At 41.0% G+C, this 18,977-nt stretch overlaps 1 protein-coding gene across 3 annotated transcripts in view; it reads left to right on the forward strand.

Annotated features, from left to right (window-relative positions):
• EFCAB14 (EF-hand calcium binding domain 14) overlaps nucleotides 1-18,977 on the forward strand; it is a 36,910-nt gene that overhangs the window by 10,312 nt on the left and 7,621 nt on the right. Inside the window, exons 4-8 of one of the 3 annotated variants that reach the window (XM_035018637.1) lie at nucleotides 8,759-8,857; nucleotides 12,463-12,573; nucleotides 14,713-14,817; nucleotides 15,789-15,980; nucleotides 17,659-17,743. In XM_035018637.1, coding sequence (XP_034874528.1) covers nucleotides 8,759-8,857; nucleotides 12,463-12,573; nucleotides 14,713-14,817; nucleotides 15,789-15,980; nucleotides 17,659-17,743 — 592 coding nt within the window. The remainder of the gene's footprint in view (nucleotides 1-8,758; nucleotides 8,858-12,462; nucleotides 12,574-14,712; nucleotides 14,818-15,788; nucleotides 15,981-17,658; nucleotides 17,744-18,977) is intronic. The other 2 variants (XM_035018634.1, XM_035018635.1) reach the window with 2 other exon arrangements.

The raw sequence follows: 18,977 nt of genomic DNA on the forward strand, positions 1-18,977 counted from the left end.
GGAAATTGGTATTCAGTGTGAGAGGACATACAGGTTTTCAAATCTTTGCTACATATTTTGGCTTTTGAATCCTCTTTAACCAGGAATTTAGCAACAAAAGAATCATTTTGTTCTTGGCTTGGCTCTTACTTTTAATGCAAGAAGGACCTGGGAAGGCAGGTATGCAGGAAAAGTTTACTCCAGCCCCAGGGCTTCATATATAAAGCAGGGAGAGATTGAATTGAAACCCTTTCCATTTTAGTCTCCGTAGATCTTCAGAGATGAGGGGAGTGACTGCGCAGGAGGATGGTGTAGTGAAGTGAGCTTTATGTTGGTCCAAGGGGAGCTCATTGGTCTCCGAGTGATTTTCTAAAATTAATGTTATGCATATCTAACGGTCTGTTCAAGTAAAAGGCACTTGTCCTAAATCAGAATAGCTATAAAAATAAAATTGGTATTTAATTTCTATGTTTTTATGTCTAAGGGTAACTGTCAGTTAAGATGCTCTTATTGGCAAATTATTTTTTAAAAAGCAATTCAAAGTGGCTTAATAAGAAAATGGATCAGATCACTTAACAAGAACTGTCCTTATCACAATGTGAGTTGAAGTTAATGCTACCTGAAAAAAAAAAGCCATTAAGTTTGAAATAAGTTAAAATCAAATTTTGCATTGAAAGCCTTTAAACTAATAGTTAAAAATTTCACTCACTTTGCTGTTTTATTCATGAAACCTCTGATTTCATACCCATAGCCATTCTCAACCAGTTTAGGGAGTGTCCTCCCCCTTCCTTGAAGACTGTTAATTCAACAAATGTTTAATGAGCTGCTTTTATAGAATTAGGCCTTGGATTCAAAACCAAAAACGATGATTCCTGCCCCCAAGGCTCTTACAGCCAAACGGAGGAGACAGAAAAGTAAACAATTGTAAAACAGCCTGATGAGCAAATAAGCAGGTCCAGAAGCTAGGGGGGCATTTTTAAGGATTTATCTAACCAGAATGGCTGGGCCAGGCAAGGCTTCTCACATCTTAAGCTGAGTCCTGAAGGGCACATAAGAGTTGGCCAGGTGAATTCTGAAGAAAGAGAAGGGCGTCCTAGGTAAAACATTAGTAGAGTTGATCCTCATTTGCAGATTCCGTATTTGTGAATTCGCCTACTTGTTAAAATTTGTTTGTAACCCCAATATCTATACTTGTGGTGCTTTTGTAGTCCTTCACCAACTGGTATACAGTGGCAGAATATTTGAGTCACCCAACACAGGTGTTTCCAGTTGATGTCAAACAAGGTGACATTCTGCCTTGTTTCAGCTCTCATACTGTAAACAGCTTTCCTTTTTGAATGATATTTATTGCCATGTTTTCACACTTCCTGGGGGCTTTTTGGTGATTGCACTGCTTGTAATGTCCCCCTAGTATAGTGCTGAAGTACTGTCTAGTACTCCTAAATGCAAGAAGGCTGTGATGTGTCTTTTTTTTTTTGGTCAGAGCGCATGAGCGCACACAAGCAGTGGGAAGCAGACTCTCTGCTGAACAGGGAGCCCATGCAGGACTATCCCAGGACACGGGGATCATGACCTGAGCCGAAGGCAGATGCTTAACCAACTGAGCCACCCAGGCGTCCCGAGGCTGTGATGTGTCTTACAGAGAAAATACATGTGTTAGATAAGCTTCAGGCATGAGTTTAGCAATATATATTTAATTAATAAGATATCTTGAAACAGAAACAGCTATAAAACAAGGTTATGTATTACAATGACCAGTTGACAAAAATGTGACCAAACAGCTCTCAAGAACCTAACCCTATATTTCTCTTAGGAGCAGTGGTTCAGTATTCACTAATTCAATGTTTGCTGCAACTTTCCAGAGCATAACTATTGTGAATAATGAGTATTTACTGTATGTCCAAAAGAATAGACAAATGAAAAACACAGTGCATTCAGGGAATTTTAGTAGTTCATTATAGCTATAGTTTGGTGCAAAGAGGCCAGAAGTAAGGATATGTCAGCAAGAGCCATATCAAGAAGGACCTTGAGTGCCCTTCTGTATACTCTCTGTCTCTTGGCACTCAGTCCTGATACTTTGTATGATAGTTATTTATGTATGCATCTAATTACACTAGAAGATTATACACTGTCCTTGGAGCTTTAAGCATGATGATGGCAATGATGAGGAGAATTGAGATGATAAACTGCCATTCATTAAATGTTTTCTTTGTGCAGGCCATAGTTAGATGCACTACATGTGAGATCTCCTTTTTTGCTTCTATAGTCCTGTGAAGTAGGAGGTGGTATCTCCACTTTACAGATAAGAAAACCAAGGCTCAAAGACGTTAAGTAGTTGGCTCAAGGTTGCACGGCTGTATAGCAGTGCTAATATTAAAATATTTAAGGCCTAGGAGCCTGTTTTCTTTCCAGTTTTCCATTCTGCCTTACATCTTTATATTAAGGATGCAGTAAGTGCTCAGTAGATCAAGTTGGAAGGCTGTGATGTCAGGTCCCTGGGGCTCATAATCATTCATCATTGATGATTATCTGTTTTAGTAACTCTTTTACTTACTATTTAAAGAATCCTTAATTTTAATCCCAAAGTAAAAAAAAAAAGTAGCATTTCAGACTTTATAGTATAAAATGGTCTAATAAGCAAATGGTCTACAGTAGTTATTTTTAATGCTGCTAATGAAAAGTCATGTAATATGCATAAAAGTCATGATTCATCTTTTGGCTGGAATGGGGGTTTTTTTCTTAATGTTTTCTATTTAACTTTTCAACTTTTTAGACTCTTTGAACTATATTGTGTGACTTTTAGAGATAAATTCTATAATGCTTGAATCTGATCTGACATTCTAGAATGTCTGTCAGAGACTAGAGCAGTCCCAAAGGTAGTAAAAGGAGAGTGCCCCTTGTCTCTCCATTACAGTTACACATACAGCTTTGCTGTACTTTTCCAGAGATACTGACATTTCTTTGCTCTTACGAGAGGATTATGCTGAAAGATGGAATCCGGCTTTGCAGTTTATGGGAATGTAGCTGAGTCCTAGTGACCAGTGTGGGTCCAGGTCTTGTAAATGAGTAAGAAGTCCTAAGTGATGTTTGGTATTTAGAGAGTGAATGGTCCACTCTCCAGGGCATACTCTTTCAGGGAAACAGTTGATACCCTAGGCCTGGGGTGTTTGGGAGGTGGGGAGAAGTGGAACAGTACTTCACTTTATCCTACTTGCATTGACTTGCACCTACTCCTCTGGTTTTGGGTGAAATGGTAGCTGCCTCCAGCCACACTGGCCATTTGGGAGGCCACACCATTTTTGAGATGCTTCTGGTTAGCCTCAGGATATTGTAGTACCTGGAAGAATAGTTTCTACCTAGATCAGTCCACCCAGAACACAGCTTGTGTCTTTTAGGATCTGGCCAGTTGTCAGTGGAAGCAGTTTGTTCCCTTGGTGGCCAAAAGATAACCACACAATTGATAGGGCTTTTGGAATAACCATATTCTTGCCCATCAAGTTGGTATTGAGTCAATTGTATACATACTTTGGGGTGCTGAGTAAAACATACCTGAGGGAAGGCCTCCTTCCTCAAACTTTATGATTGAGCACTTTAAGATAGTCTTAGAAGGCCCAGTGAAGGTCATGGAAGAAAGGGCCAGCCTAGAAAATCTGTTAAATGCTTCCGGAGTCGTGATGTCTTTTTCCTATGTGTGTATTTCTTGCCCATCTTTTGTCTTTAAAATTTTATGAGTAATACGTGTATGTATTCTGATATAAGGTTTAAACAATAAAATACATAGGAACTTTTATGAAAATTTCCCTTCAACCCCCCTCTGTATGTTCCCCCATCACACACACATTGCCGGTCTCCATAGATGTCCACTGCCATTGTCTGGGCTGCATTCTTCTAGCCCCCTTTCTATGAAAATCTTAATAGCTTTTAATAAGAATTAGCTTATGCATTAGTGTGTGTGTGTGAGTGTGAGAGAGACCAAATGGATGGAGTCATTCAGTGTATATTGTTCTACAATATAATATATATATGTATGTATATTCAATATAATATATTTAATATATACATGTATAATAATATATCTCCTCATCCTTAGCAATAGACATTTGGATGGTTTCTAGTGTTTTGCTATTACAAATAGGGAAGCAGTAAATACTCTTGTGCATACATCTTTGTGTACATGAGCAAGTAATGTGTAGATAGATTTCTAGAAATGAAATTGCTAAATTAAAGGATATAAACACTCAAATTTTTACTTATTTATTTTTATTTGCCAGAGAGAGAGAGAGCAAGCAAGCACAAGCAGGGGGCAGGGGAAGCCGCAGACTCTCTGCTGAGCAAGGAGTCTGATTCAGGACTCAATCCCAGGATACTGGGATCGTGACCTGAGCAGAAGGCAGATGCTTAACCAACTAAGCCACCCAGGCATCCCTAAACACTCAAATTTTGACAGATACTCCTAGATAACCTTCTTACGGGTCTTCTCCAATTTACATTCCCATTAACAATGCATAAGAATGCCTGTTTCCTGGGGCACCTGGATGGCTCAGTCATTAAGCATCTGCCTTCAGCTCAGGTCAAGATCCCAGGGTCCTGGGATCGAGCCCCATGTCTGGTTCCCGGCTCCCTGCTCGGGAAGCCTGCTTCTTCCTCTCCCACTCCCCCTGCTTGTGTTCCCTTTGTCGCTGTCTCTCTCTCTCTGTCAAAAAATAAATAAAATTAATTAAAAAAAAAGCCTGTTTCCTTTAAGTCCTTTTTTTTTTTTTTTTTTTTTAGATTTTTATTTATTTATTTGACAGAGAGAGACACAGTGAGAGAAGGAACACAAGCAGGGCGAGTGGGAGAGGGAGAAGCAGGCTTCCCGCCGAGCAGGGAGCCCAACGCGGGGCTTGATTTCGGGACCCTGGGATCATGACCTGAGCCGAAGGCAGATGCTTAACAACTGAGCCACCCAGGCACCCCTCCTTTAAGTCCTTTTCAAACCTCAGTATTATTCATATCTTTTTAAAGGTATGGATTAAAACAATCTCCGTGATGTAATTGCTACTCTTAAGATGTTTATAGTTTGCTGAGAGTATCTCTCCGTGGGCTGAGGTTTCTCACCCATTTTGTTTTTAAATGGATAGAGTTGGAATGTTGAAGATTCGTCTGAATATTTTGGAGCACTTGTAGAGAATGACATGTTTAAGTGCTTATTAAATTTCGCAGTTAAAGAGCTAACACTGATTTGGTATTTTGTTTGTACCACGTACTGTGCTAAGAGCTTTAGTTATACGGGTGCCTGGATGGCTCAGTCATTAAGCATCTGCCTTCAGCTCAGGTCATGATCCCAGGGTTCCGGGATCGAGCCCCACATCAGGCTCCCTGCTCCACAGGAAGCCTGCTTCTCCTCTCCTATTCCCCCTGCTTGTGTTCCTTCTCTAGCTATGTCTCTGTCAAATAAATAAATAAAGTCTTAAAAAGAAAAAAAGAGAGCTTTAGTTATATATCTCATTTAATTCTCATTGCCTGTATTAGTCATCTGTCGCTGTGTTAGATTTGTCCCAAACACAACAAGCATTTATTGCCTCAGAGTTTCTGCGGGTCAGGAATTTGGGAGCTGCTTAGTTCAGTGGTTCTGGCTAGGATCTCTCTAAGGTTGCCTTTAAGATCTAGGCCAAGGCTGTATCATCTGAAGACTTCCCTGGGACTGGAGGATCTTTACTCACATGGCTGTTGGCCACAGGTCTTAGTTCCTCTCAACGTGGGCTTCTCCACGGGGCTGCTTGCGTGTTCTCACAACACAGCAGCTGGCTTCCATGAGTGAGTGATCCAAAAGGAAGCAAAGAAGAAGCCCTGGTGCTTTTAACGACCTAGTTTCCAAAGTCGCCCATTGTTACTTCCACTTTATTGGCTGAAAGTGAGTCACTGGGGACAGGCCACATTCAAGGGAAGGGGATTAGGTTCCACCTGTTGAAGGGAAAGACTATCAAAAAATTTGTAGACATATTTTAAAACATTTATACATCCCTATGAGATGATTGTTGTTAAACAGTTTTTATTGTTTCAGCCATTTTACTGGTGAGAAAAATTAGTTGACTACTTATTTAGGCTTATCTCCTCCTCCCTAGCCTCTACCCTCTCTACTCTGCTTGAACTAGTCTTCTCACTGTCCCTCCTAGACAGATTGTTCTTTCTCAGCCACATATTCATTCAGTGAATACTTATTGATGCTTGTCTGTGTGCCAGGCATATTATGGAAAATGCTAAAATAGACATGGTCCGTGATGTCATGGAGCTTACAGTCTAGTGGAAGAGAGAATCCTTAATCAAGTCATCACACAAATAAATAAATCACTGTCACTTTGAGAAAGGCCATGAAGAAAAGGTATTCCTGGGCTTATTCATGCTGTTGTTCCCTACCTATTTCCTAATGCCACACTTACCTATTTAACCTAGAAAGAAAACCTGCTTTATTTTTATATATAAAAGGCTTACTTCTCCATCAGAGTCTAATTTGAGTCCCACTTCAGTGAAGCCTGTCCCTTTCAGCCTACACAAATATTCTTTTCTTTGAACTTTATTTGGTATTATCACATCTAGTAATTATTTCTTTAATGTTACCTACCTACCTCTACCCCTTTACCTCTCTCTCTCTACCTCCCTCCCTCCGTCTCTCCCTCTTCCTCCCCCTTTCTCACTCTGCCACCAAGCCTTCTTTCTATGCTTCAAATATGCCAAGCTCCTCCCTGTGCTGGGACATTTGTCCTAGCAATTCCCTCTGCCCTGAAATGTATTTCATTCAGTCTTTGACTAAGTCCTTCTTGTTACTGAGATCTCAGTTCAAATTTCACCTCCTTTTTTTTTAAGATTTTACTTATTTATTTATTTGAGAGAGAGAAAGAGAAAGCAAGAATGAGATGGGGGAGGGTCAGAAGGAGAAGCAGACTCCCCGCTGAGCAGGGAGCCCAACGTGGACTCGATCCTGCGACTCTAGGATCATGATCTGAGCCAAAGGCAGTTACTCAACCAACTGAGCCACACAGGCGCCCCAAAATTTCATCTCCTTATAGAAGCCTTCTCTGACCATCTAATCTAAAGTAGCTCCCCAGTCACTAATCAGGTTACCTTATTTTAATTTTCTTCTAATACACCCCACCATCCAGTGTTTTTCTTATATAAAATTGTCTGTCTCCTTACACTAAAATGTAAATACCACAAGATCACTGGTATGGAATAGGGCTCATTTGTTGCATTAATGAATGAATGAAAAATGGCCTGAAGCTCGTGAACGTACGCCTCCTAAAAGGAAAGAAGGAAAGAGGCCTGAGTTCCTGAGCTCCTGGGCTTCTTACTGGACTCCGTGGTTCAGAACACGCTGCTGCTTGCTCCAGGAACTCTGTTGAAATTCTTTGCTAGTACTTAATCTGATACTTTCCCTCTTTGTTTTTCTTTCACCTTCTACTAGGGTGTAAGCTCCTTGAGAGCAAAACCTCGTGGTCTTGTTGGCCACTGTCTCCACAGTGCCTGTGGCAATGCCCAGCACAGAGACGCCCAGCACTGGTTGGAGGGAAGAAGGGATCAGGTTTACTTTGTTTGCTATCCATCTGCTGCCCGCCACAGTGTTAGACACATAGCAGGTGCCCAGAAACTTCACTGGTTACTCTGTGAGGCCGTTCTGAATATAATTGCTATCAGTAGATCTGTGTCCTCATCCTAGACTTTGGGGGCAAGAAATCAGTTTGGAACTAAGAATCTTTTAAGAATGTTTTGAGCCACACTACAGAGGTGTTAGAATATGATCTCAGCTGCCTGAAATTATGTATTGTACAAGTTCCCCCAGTCCTCATTCAAGAGAGAAGTCCAGCTATTTAGAATTCTACCCCTACATAGCAGAAGGGAAGACACATTTTATTTTTATTCAGTTCCTATTTTAATACATGTACTGCATCAGTCAGCACGTCAGTGGGTATTTATTGAGCCCCTTCAGGTACAGAGTAGTACTTTGGTTGAGCTGTTGAGTTTGAAATATTAATCACATTGTTAAACCAAAACTGAATCCCCAAGTAGTTTAAAGTGTTGTCCAAGTTCCTGTAGACTGTATTTTGTGATGATGGGCTTTGGCTTTATAATGTATGTTCCCACTTGGTCAGGAACAAAAGTTCAGTAAATAACCAAGATGTTATTTTTTACCAAAATGAAATCTTTCAGGGGTCCTTGATCATTAGCTTTCTCCCTGTCCAGTTGTTGAGGGATTGTGTTGTAATCACTGCAACTTTTCGGTAACTTAAGATTTTGGATCTTGTAGCTGCCAGGAGTAGGATAAAGAGTAATACTTGCCTTTCCCTCTTTGGCACTAGTGTTTAAATTGGGCAGGGAGACAGGTGCCTGGGCACGGTTGGTTAAGTTTCCAATTCTTGGTTTCAGCTCAGGTCGTGATCTCAGGACCCTGAGATCGAGCCCTGCATCGGGCTCCGTGCTCAGCATGCAATCTGCTTGGGTTTCTCTCTCCCTCGTCCTCTACCCCCCTCTCCCCTCTTCTCTCCCTTTCCCTCAAATAAATAAATCTTTATTTTTTTAAAAAGGGAGGGCAGGGAAGGAAGGGGTATTACTGCTGCCTTCCAGATCTCAATTCTATCCAATATATTGTAGTTCCTCTACTCTTGTGAGCAGACAGCGTATAATGCCTGGGTCCCAGAAACACATAAAAGCCAAGGGCGCCTTGATATTATCCTCGGCTACAGAGTCTGTGCAGGAAGCATTCATTCTCCAAATTTTCTTTTCATTGTTACTCTCTTCCTTTCAGATATCTCTGTTGACTTCTGCAGTAAACCACCTCAAAGCCAACGTTAAGTCAGCTGCAGACTTAATTAGTCTGCCTGCCACTGTAGAGGGACTTCAGAAGGTAAGTGCTACATGTGGGCACTGGGATTAACCAACCTATTGCTGTTGCTTCTAACAAGTTTTCTTTGAAAGCATGGCATTTGAAATCAGCTACTCCAAGAGGGCATTAATAGAGTATATCACTGTGTTCTAAACAGTTCAGAACCTCTCTGTTTTGGTTTGGTTAGTTGGGCCTCTAATTTGCAACAGGTGAGTTTATGGATTTACACTTTTTTATTTGGCTCTCTGAATCCCGAGATTGCTCTTCTGGGGCTCTTAAAGGTTAACATACGTGGGTTTGCTTCTCATCGCTTGTATTCTCAATTCATCATCCACAGTGTCTTCATGAAAGCAGACCAACTGTAGAAGAAAGTTGCTCTAAATTGCTACCTTTTTCGGTTGAGAAAGAGGTTTTTAAAAAATGTAATAATAATTGGGGAAAATGCAAAAATTCGAAGTTTAGGATATGATAAGTGTTGGCAAGGATGTGGAGCAAAGGTAACTTTCAAAACACTCTTGCTGGGAGTATAAATTCCTTTAAGCAATTCACTCTTGTGTGCCCTAAACTCTAGGGCCTAGGCAAAAAACAATTTGGCAGTCCCATTTACTTGATCCCTAGGATTCAGGCCCAGAGCAGAAGGGAGTAACCAAACAGCTGAATAATATGCAGCAATCTGTAGAGCTGGATGGGGAGAGTGGATAGGGGTAGGAAGGAAAAAAGGGTACCTAGTTGGAACACAAGCAAATCAGACCCTGCAGCAGGAAATGGAAGAAGGGATTCTGGAGCTTCAGGGAACCCTAAAGAATGGGTGTCAAATCTAAGATTTTTGACTTTTCAAAGTTAGTGTATAAGAAGTTTGATTTGACTATATGCCAGGCTTTATAAACATATAAATTGTTTCCACAAAGGAGTGGAAAAGTCATCTGTCACTTGCAGAAACAGAACTTGCTATTTTGTAACCATACCACCTGTGTGTGCTCAGTCTCCACAGTTTGCTACTTATCCAAGATGGTCATCTGCTCACAACTTAAAAGGGGAGGATGGGGGAAGGTGGGGAGAGAAATGTGATGAGGCGAATTCTTGCCATTTTTCCCAGGAGTCAAATGGAAAAAAGGTAGGCCTCTGTGGTCTTTAATTCAGAAGCAACTCTGGCAGTCTTGCATTAGAAAATGACATTGGTTTATTGCATTAATTCAATAAACATTAGTGGAGCTTCCTCCAGTTTGTGCCAGGCACTTTGCTGTGAGTGAGAATACTAGTTTCAGGGTTTTGCTCTAGAATTCACATGGCTCTGTCAGCTGCTTCCTTAAAAAAAAAAAAAAAAAAAAAAAAAATCTTAAACAAGAGCTTACTATCTTGCATCCTAATGGGCTCATACATCCAGCAAGGGAGGATCGTCTAACAGTAGATGTCTTTGAATGTCCGTAGCTTCTGTAACAACAGAGCTCACATAGAACACACCCCAGCTTAGAGACTTACCCAGTGTGTTTTCTCTTTGGAAATCTGTGCTCTTATAATATCAGATACTACTTTTAATACAAGTGGCTCCATTTTGAAGTAGAGGGTCATGGTTTGGTTAGTCAAATAACCTGACTTCAGTATATCTCATGATTTTTTTTAGTTTTGAAAATGTCATCTCTTGGTCTTTTGGGTTCTTGGCTGTCAGTATAATAAAAACAACCTTGGTTAAAAAAAACTAATGTATTTACTATAAAACTGGGGCGCCTGGGTGACTCAGTTAAGTGTTTTACCTTCGGCTCAGGTCATGATCCCAGGGTCCTGGGATTGAGTCCTGTGTCAGGCTCCCTGCTCAGCCGGGAGCCTGCTTCTCCTTCTGCCCCTCCCCCTTTTCATCCTTTGTCTCTCTCAAATAAAAAAATAAAAATCTTGAAAAAATAAAACTATAAAACTGTCAATATATCTTAATAAGAGGACAACACCCACCAAATAGTAACACTCTTTTGGATATTCCCTTAGGACAGGCCTTTTTAAAATGGTGGTTTCTGAACCATATTTCCCAAGTCCCAGTCCACTTGGGCTCCTTAAGCCTAAAGAAGACTCGCATCTCATTCCACTCAGCAGTTGCTACTGGGATTCTAAAGCAAAAAGGAACAAATGCTGCCAAATGGAATTTTTCCTTTGTCTCTGCAACACTGGGTTTCCCAAAGCCAAAAAGGGTTCCACCCACTGTCATTCAGAAGTCATCATTTGCTCCTGACACAGTAGCAGTCTACAGGGTTAGCTGTGGCCTTCTGCCACCTACCACAGGGCTTCGTAGGCAGTTTGTGGGAGACCTTTATCTGTGGGTCCCAGATTTATGAACTAGTTTTTGTTTTTTAAGAAAAAGACTTGGTTTTTATCTAGGAAAAGTCCTTTAAATTGGGAAAATTATTTGTTATATATATATAATTTTATATATACAGGTGACCCTAGAACTATGCAGTCCACTTATGTGGAATTTTTTTTTTTTTTTTTGTAAATACTGTACAATGCAGTAAATGTACTTTCTCTTATGATGTCCTTAACATTTTCTTTAGCTTACTTTATGGTAAGAATATAGTGTATAATACATACAGTATAGAAAATATGTGTTAACTGTTTATGCTATCGGTAAGCTTCTGGTCAACAGGCTATTAGTGGTTAAGTTTTGGGGGAGTTAGAAGTTACATGTAGATTTTCAATATAAATCAAACAACTGTGTTGTTGAAGGGTCAGCTGTATATAAACATAAACGTGTAGTTTCCTGTTAATTGTGTCTGCATAAGCTACATGAAATTCAGTTTGAAGAGACTTGAAATAATTAAAAACACTGAGCTTCATTAGGTCAGTGTTTAATGTAAAATAAAATCACAGTGATAGACCACTGCATTCCTAAAAGAATGGCTAAAATGAAAAAGACTGAGGGTAGCAGTATTGATGAGGATATGAAGGAACTGGAATTCTCCTACACTGCCGGTAGGAATATAAAGTGGTATAACAGTTTAGAGCACATCTTGGCAGCTTTTTTAAAAAGTTAAGCATGTATCTACCATATGATCAGCCATTCACCACCTAGGCATTATGATGAAAAAGCGTACAATGAAGGGAAATAAAAACGTATGCCCACATAAAGACTTGCACATGAATGTTGACAGCAGCTTTATTTGTAATAGTCAAATAGTGAAAACAACCTAAATGTCCATCAACAGGTGAGTAGTTAAACTGTGTTGTATCCATATGATGGAATGCTTCTCAGCAACAAGCTCAGTGGCTACAGTATGGATAAATCTTAAAAGATGAAGCTGAGTGAAAGAAGCCATATCCGAAAAACAAAACCAAAAAACCCCACATAATCATTCACTGGTCCTATTTATACAAAATTCTAGAGCATACAAACTGATATGTAGTGGATCAGTGGCTGCCTGGGGGTGGGGAAGGGAAGAATCACAAAGGGGTCTAAGGAAACTTGGGGTGATGGATGTTCATTATCTCGATCATGCCAATAGTTTCCCAGGTGTATATGTCAGAACTTACCACCTATACATTTTGAATTTGTGTGGTTCATTGTGTATCAGTTATATCTTAGTAACGCTATTAGAAATTTTAAAAAGGAAAAGACGCTGGTCTTACAACATGTTTCTGTTCAGAGTGTAGCTACCATTGGCAACACTTTAAACAGCGTCCATCTTGCTGTGGAGGCAATACAGAAGACTATCGATGAACACAAGAAAACCATTGAGTCATTGCAGAGTGACATGGTAAGGAAATCTACAAATGCTGCGGGAAGTCAGCATTCTGCCTACCCTCTTCTGTGTAATAGGAGTGATGCCATCTTCCCTTTCGTCTGAACTGACCTTACTATGCACCTTTTTAAAAGATGTAATCTGTAAATTACGCAGTTAAGGAGGATAAAATTAAAAGCTGAGTCTTTTGCAAGCATACTGGGGGAAATGACAGTAAGATGCAGTCCTGGGTGGAATGGGTAGGAAGGAAAATGAAGAAGGATAGGGAAGTGTCACAGGTATTGATTGCTACATAACAAATCACCCTAAACTTAGTGGCTTAAAACAACACGTTATTACTTCTCACTGTTCTGTGGGTCGGAAATTTGGATGGAGCTCCCAGACTATGAAATGGTGAGAGGCCAAGTGAAGAGGACTCTAGAAATGAAAGGCCATCTGGGATGTTCCGGCTCCAGCCAGATTCCCAGTTGAATGCAGTCGTGAGTGCGCGTGCGCAAGTGTGTGTATGAAAGTGTGAGAGAAAGAAAGATTTCAGCCTGCACCATGTGAAACAGAAGAATACCCCCATACCCGCTGAGCCCAGTCAACCCACAGAATCATGGGAATAATAAATTGTTTTGAACCACAAAGTTTGGGGATGATTTGTTACGCAGCAGCAGATAAGTGAGACAGAAGCAAACGCCTGCAGTGCTCAGGAATTGTCTTCAAATGTCTCTCCGTGTTGTGTGGGTGTAAGTGGTCTACAGTCATTCCGAGGCCTTAATCAATCACCTAGTGAGTAGTCTGCTCCATGAAAGATTTACGAAGGGAGAAAAGGATGGCATAGCCCTCGCCGTCTTGCTGGGGAGATGAGTTATGTGTACATGAAATTAGGACTGTTCAAGGCACACAAAAGTTCCCCAGCTTTTCCACTAATTTCTAGGTCTATCCCACATGCTGTTTTCCAGCTTCGGAGTTTCAGGTTTAAACTGGGCAGTTTGTACCAAGGAGACCAGGGCTATATTAGAGCTCTAGAAGGGGATGGTTTTTCATTTCTTCAGAACAAGTACTCCTCACTGGTATTTAATGGGGCTGACCCGGAGGAACAGTTGTTGAGCTGGTGTTCAGACACTCTGGATTCCAGTTCCACCTCTGTTGCTGAGTAACTGTGGGATCCATAATAATAAACTCAATTCTTTCATTACTCTTATGTTAATATCTTGAGCATTTTCTCAAAGTAATAAATATTTTCCAAAATACATGTTCCCTAAGTCAAAAATTCATGCTTTAGAGAACCATGGGGTTTTTTTCTCCCACCTTTCTATTTTCTTTATTGTTGCCTTTTGTTTCTTCTAAAAGCAGGGTTGATAAATGTCTAGGATTTCAAAATTCAGGGAAAACCATTTATTTTCCCTAATTGCAATCTGTTGTAATTAAATCTGCCTCTTTTAAACTTCCATGGTTGCCAGTGGTAATCCTCCCCACTGGCACATTTTATACTAAGTCATAGATATGAGCTCTGAAAGACTAAGCCATGCAAAGTTTTTCCACTAGAGGGAAAAAGTGTATATATAAATGTGTTCATTCTCTGCAAAGAGAGACTTGAGTGGTGGGAAGGGGATGGGTAGGGAAGGGTAACCTTCAGACATAAATCTTGGCATGTGCTGTTAAAACTGGAAAAATAAATAATGTGCATGCTTGGTTGTTGTACTCAGTGCCCAAGGCTAGTGGTTACATGACTGGCTACTCTGAGTGCACAAACCTCTTTAGTCCTGGGGAAGTGATGACACTAGCCAGGTCCAGACTGAGTTGGCCCCTGGGAGTGATAGTGATTCTGTAGTTTCTCTGGGAGTACAGGTAATGGAGAAGAGCAGGACTGGTTTCTGGGGAGTTCATTCCATTCAGAGATGAGAAACAGACTGGGAGGATCTCAGTTCCCTGATGAGTCTGGATGCTGCTGGTCCAGTCCATGCTTCAGGCTGGAATCCCCAAGAGTACCTGGTGCCCTTGGGGCCTAGCACAAGACTGGTCACACTGTAGGCTCCTGGGAAGTAATTGTTGATTAATCTGTGAATGCCCCCTCTGGGAAGCTAGAATGTTCTAGGACCATCCCAAATGGTTAAGTAGACCTGGTAACTAGTTGTTGCCTTTACTAACCTCCATTTCTGTTAACAGAATCGGCACTTCTTGAAAGACACCAGTGGAAGCAACCAGATCATTCCATCACCTTCGGCTACATCAGAATTTGACAATAAAACCCACAGTGAGAATTTGAAACAGGTACTTTCTGTCTCTGGCTTTACTCCCTGTGCCCACAGTGGACTCTGGAGGCCACCTGAATAGTTGGGCTCAGTGTTGTCATGCCTCATCCCATGCATATATTTGCCTGCCTGAGAGCTGAGCAGACAGCAATATGTGTTGCTATCTTAGGAATCCAAGATGCCATCCTGGTTCTTCTTTGGCACTGTGCTTTTTTTCCCTGCATGTCAATCAGTGGAGTAAATTCCTTTTCACATCTTGGAAGACATAGAATAGCCAAATTACCCTGAAACTGTTTATGAAAAATAGCAATCTGGGCAAGTTTAACATTTCTAAAATGTTGGAAAGCATATCCCTGGAAGTCAAGATTTTCTAAAGACAAGAGGAGGGAAAAGGCTATTGAGTTCAGAATCACATTAAAGAAAATAAAGGAAATCTTCACTAAGAAGAATTCCTGTCCTGAGTTTAATGCCCTCTAAAACCTATAGTCATCATTCCTTTTTAAGTAGCAATCAGTACTGGAGAATGTCAATAAAAATAATTGAATCTTGTACTAAATAATGCACTACTTGTTATGGTTTTGCTACATGAGCCAATTCAGTAATTGGTATTGTTCCTAAGATAGTTTTGTTCTGACAAATTAGGTTAATAGGCGTTTCAGTTAATAACCCAGCAAGCTTTCCTGCCAGCAGGTGAGGTAAACATTGGGAAATCAATTCCCAAGCTCTCAGCTTTCTGGGACCAGAGAGTGAATCATGTAGGTAGTCCCCTTTCCCCTCTTGTCTAGCTGAGGTCAAACAATTCCAGAGGGAGTGAACTCGGAGCAATTTAGAGTGGAGGGACAAACCCAAGACAGACAATCAATGGTCTAAACCAGGAAAAGGAGTTTACTTCAGTAACGTGACATAGTAATAGTTGTTTAGTGCTGCTGGCCTGCTTGTCTCGTGTATGTCTTTAGCTGGATTCTACAATTTGATTTATTTCCACTCCAGGATATCCTGTACCTTCACAACTCTTTAGAGGAGGTAAACAGTGCCCTAGTGGGGTACCAGAGACAGAATGATCTTAAACTCGAGGGGATGAATGAGACGGTCAGTAACCTTACCCAGAGAGTCAACTTGATAGAAACAGATCTGGTTGCTGTGAGCAAGGTAGAAAAGCAAGCGAACCTGTCCCTCAGCATGGTAAGCCTTTTTTGGATCTTTTGTGGTATGTTCTGTGTTGCAGTGTGTTTTGTCTGTACATGGATGACACTCCACAGATTTTTCAGATCCAGTCCCCTGGCATATTTGAGAGGCTATGCATTCGTACCATGCTTCACACTAGCTTAGTGATGTGAGTGGCACAGGCAGAGTTAGCCCCGATCTGGAAGTGGCCGGGGGGTGGGGGGGGGAGCTGTGTAGAGGAGTTGGTTGCTTGCCAGGGCCTCACCCCAAGCCGTTGTCTGGTAGGGAAGCTCTGGCACATATTTCCAGGGGAGGTCTTCTTGCTCTTTTTTAAGTTGGTAAGGGTGGGAGCATTAACAGTGACAATGACTGAAGAATCTTTTGCCATTTCTTTTTTTTTTTTTTTTTTTTTGCCATTTCTTTAAGTCTGAACTTGACTTTCAAATTTATCCTGCTTGGTTTGCACGTTTGGGTGAACCTTTTGCATATAACGCAGGAAAGCCACTTAAAACAGACCAGACTAGACCAGCTCCTCAACTTGAGAGATCATTGAGTCCATCCTGCCATTTTACATGAGAATACTGAGTGACCTAAGTCATTGATGCTGGCAGACCATGTGTTTTACTGGTTTTCATGTTATTGTCAATAAAATGTGTGCTTTTTAATCCCCTTCATATAGACGTTGTGCTGAGATCCCTGGGGATTATTTTTTAATAGCTACAAGCCCCACCCTTAAAGATTTCATACAACGAAGACACAGGCATATGTAAAGAAATGCAGACCTAAAACAGGAAATTATACCATAAATTGACGTAAGCAGCAGAGCTAGAAACAAGCCCACAAGTAAAGTTGAACTCCGGCCCCCGGACATCAGGGTTTGAACAGGCTCTGCCACAGTGGAGCCTTGGCAGCTTGCTTGACGTGGCTTGGAGGGTGACAGATCAGAAGACCTGTTCCCCCTCCTGCTTTACAAGGGTGTGTAATTTACTACAAAGCTGTGAAGATTAAAGGAGCCTTATTTTAAAAAGCCCTTTTGAACTCAGCTAAGTAGGGGCTAGGAATTTGGGGTGATTTGATGAGTAGTAGGCCTTGAAGGTTTTCAAGTCTTATAGTGAAAACTTTCTGCCGCAAACTCCCCATACTGTCCCTCTCCTCTCCACTTTCTTTTCCTCCAGAAGAGGAAATTGTTAGTAGTACCATCTGTCCTGCTGTGTCTTCCAGCAGCATCCTACCTAGCATGCTTCTGGGTATAAGTCCTCTCACTGTTCATGCTTCAGAAATTCTAAGGTTTGTGAAGCCCCAGTTTCAGCTTTGTATCTCAGCAACCTTTCCCTCTCCTCTCATCCTCCTACTGGAATTTCTGTTGAAAGTGCTCTGAGAGCCTTTAAAGAAGTTTGACCAATTTGTTTTAAAAGTGTTAGATGTTTAAGTTTTATTATTTTTTATCAAATATTTATTTATTTATTTATTTATTTGACAGAGAGAGAGAGACCGCGAGAAAAGGAACGCAAGCAGGGCGAGTGGGAGAGGGAGAAGCAGGCTCCCCACTGAGCAGGGAGCCCAATGCAGGGCTCAGTCCCAGGACCCTGGGATCATGACCTGAGCCAAAGGCAGACGCTTAACCAGCTAAGCCACCCAGGCGTCCTGATGTTTGTTTTAATGTTTGCCTTTAATCTTGTTGTTTTTACCCTTTAAGATGGATGATAGAGCCACCACTCTGAAAAGAGAGTCCTTGCGTCAAGTGACAAACAGAACAGATACATTAAAAACCCAAAGCATAAAGATAAATAAGGGGGGCTTATTTTGAGGTAAAAATAATGCATCAGCATCTTTATGCTTTTGAAGGGCACCTGTCCAGCTCAGTCGATAGAGCATGAGGCTCTCAGTCTCGGGGTTGTGAGTCCAAGCCCCAAGTTGAGAGTAGAGATTACTTAAAAACAAACAAACCACAACAGCATATTTGTGCTTATGAGCTACTGTTTCTTTCTCAAAAGGAGTACTTTAGTCTCCGTTTGTTGCAACTTCAGGACAAAGTGATTAGTAAATTAGTATATTAGTGAATAAGGGAGTACTTTATCAGGCATCTACCTTGTGCAAGGACTTGGGGTGACCACAGTGAGCAGGACAGACATGTGACCCTTATTCCGGTGGAGCTCAAAGCCAGAAAATCATTAATACATAATTGAACAGATAATTAAGCACAAGGATGATAAGTGCTACAAAGGAAAAATATAAGGTACGATGAGGATGTTAGCAGAGATCAGGAAAGCTTCCCTAAGGAAATGAATTTTTTTTTTAAGATTTTTTATTTATTTGTCTTAGAGAAAGAGCACGCAGAAGCAGGGGGAGGGAGAAGCAGGTTCCCTGCTGAGCAAGGAACCCGATGTGGGACTCCATCCCAGAACCCTGGGATCATGACCTGAGCCCAAGGCAGATGCTTAAGTGAGCCAGCCAGGCATCCCAGGAAATGACTTTTAAGCTAAGACAATAAGTTATCTGTACTCATGACAGAGAACAGAGGCGGAGATCATCGAAAACTGGTGACTAATCAGCATTTATTTTTAGATTGCAGTCTCAGTACATATGTAGTCCATTTAAGCCCCAGCCTGTTCCTTTCACCTTGTCTCTTTCCCTGTTTTTTTTAAGTTCTTCCCTGACAAATTGTCAAGGTAGGACAATCTGTGATATGCTTTGATATCCCAGGAAAGAAAGTTTATTTGCAACATTCTCTGTGATTAGAGGGTTAATATTATAAGATCTGGGCTAAGATAAAGTAAAAGCCCAGAAGATTGTGGCTGAGTGGCTAAAATACCATCTGAGATGCCCATTGTGTGTGAGGAGCTCAAGGATATGAGGTTCAGAGGAAATGCACTTGGAAATGAACCATACATAGTACAGGCAGTTTTCGATGTAATACTTTCCATCTGTATTCGTTCTTCCCTAACTATTTCATATAGTCTAGCTATATTAAGATTTTAATGCTTTGTGAGCTAGGCTTTTGTTGAGTTTTCTAAC

The sequence above is a fragment of the Mirounga leonina genome, unplaced genomic scaffold, assembly GCF_011800145.1.
Source record: "Mirounga leonina isolate KUSES-001 unplaced genomic scaffold, KU_Mleo_1.0 Mir_173, whole genome shotgun sequence".
NCBI classification, from domain to species: Eukaryota; Metazoa; Chordata; class Mammalia; order Carnivora; family Phocidae; genus Mirounga; species Mirounga leonina.